The sequence below is a fragment of the Apis dorsata genome, unplaced genomic scaffold (assembly GCF_000469605.1).
Source record: "Apis dorsata unplaced genomic scaffold, Apis dorsata 1.3 scaffold_916, whole genome shotgun sequence".
Taxonomy (NCBI): Eukaryota; Metazoa; Arthropoda; class Insecta; order Hymenoptera; family Apidae; genus Apis; species Apis dorsata.
This window is the reverse complement of record NW_006264027.1, coordinates 45839-47372: the sequence shown is the minus strand read 5'-3', so window position 1 is coordinate 47372 and position 1534 is coordinate 45839. Positions and strand designations below refer to the sequence as shown.

At 27.1% G+C, this 1534-nt stretch overlaps 1 protein-coding gene across 1 annotated transcript in view; it reads left to right on the top strand.

The window, feature by feature from the left end:
• Positions 1 to 1386, top strand: part of LOC102679600 (serine/threonine-protein kinase minibrain) — a 19993-nt gene extending 18607 nt beyond the window's left edge. Inside the window, exon 7 of the mRNA XM_006623567.2 lies at positions 746 to 1386. Within this exon, the coding sequence (XP_006623630.1) occupies positions 746 to 1203 (458 nt within the window). The 3' untranslated portion in view covers positions 1204 to 1386. The remainder of the gene's footprint in view (positions 1 to 745) is intronic.
• The last annotated feature ends 148 nt before the right edge of the window (positions 1387 to 1534 follow it).

Below are 1534 nucleotides of genomic sequence, written 5' to 3'. Positions count from 1 at the left end.
AATTTTTATATATTATATTTATTTTTATTATTATATAATATTTTAAAACCAGAATATGTATGTTAGTCTGGTTTAGAATTATAATTAGATTTTGTATATTATGTTACTTAAAATTTATATTAATTATTTGTTATTTACTTATTTCAATTATTTATTTTATAATAATTGGTTATTTTAAAATATAAAAAGCATATTTTTATGTCTATTTTAATAGATATAGTATTTTATAATATTTTTAATTTTAATTAAGATTATTCTTAACTAATTATCATATATTTACATAACTCTTATTTATATAAATTAAAATTATAATAGATTTATATTATAGATTCATAAAAAAATACAACTCCTAGAAATCGTCTTTCGATTTAAATTATATCAATTATAATTTTGATTATAATTTTGATATTTTATTAATAATTATATTAATAATTATATTAATAATTAGATTAATAATATTGCAATCTATTTCAAATTTTTTATTTTTTCAATTATTCAAAGATAAAGATATAGAATTAATTATTGCTTTAATATCGATAAATAATTAGTATATACAATAATAAAATCAAATTAAATTCAGTGCCTGGAATGTATCTTCGTAGTATTTTGAAATCTTTTTTATTTATTTCAATTTTCTCAATGACGTTCTATTGTAAAAGCTAGTAAATTGGATGATTTTTGCATTAGTGTAAAAATAATTTTACATTGTTTGTCAATCTAAAATTATATTTTTTTAATGTCCTAGGACTGGTAACCATGTCAGGACAGGGAAGTAACAACAGTGGCAATCCGATGCAAATATCAAGTCTCCCTGGTGGCTATCAGCCTATGGAGTGCGATTCATCGCCTCGTCATTTAGGGAATCGACGTGTCATAACAACAAACTATCCGTCAACTTCGGCCACTGGGGTGTCTGCATCCGGGCCGATGTCCATGCAATCTGTAGACAGTTCCCTGATACAAAGCTCTCTTGGATCGTATAATAGCCTAATTCTCCCTGGTATATCCCATCTGCCTGCGATGATGACCTCACCAATGATTCAGCAGCAGAACTTTTACAATTATAGTTATTCAACGACTGATACGCACGGAATAGTCAGACAATCGTCGACAGTCTCAACCGGTAAACAAAGAGATCCGGAAAGAGAAGATAGTCCTATGGTTGGAGTATGCGTCCAGCAGAGTCCAGTTGCTATTCACTGAAACGAAAAGAAATAAAAAGAACTGCGACGACAATATGTATTGTCGTCACGATAGCGGTATCGTCAAAAATATATATTAGGTGATTATATATACTGTATATACAAAGTTCATGATGATACCACAAAACCTGTTGTACTGTTTATGAAAAGAAAAAAAAAGGAGGGAAATGAGAACAGGAAATAGGAAAAGTCCTTCCCCGTTGCATTGCTTTGCATTTCATCGTTTTGTTATCCACAAAAAACATTGTGAAATAAAAACAATTATATTAATATTATTGCATAAACGTATTGAAAAAATGCTATAATAATTAGTAAGAATTGCTTCAATTTAA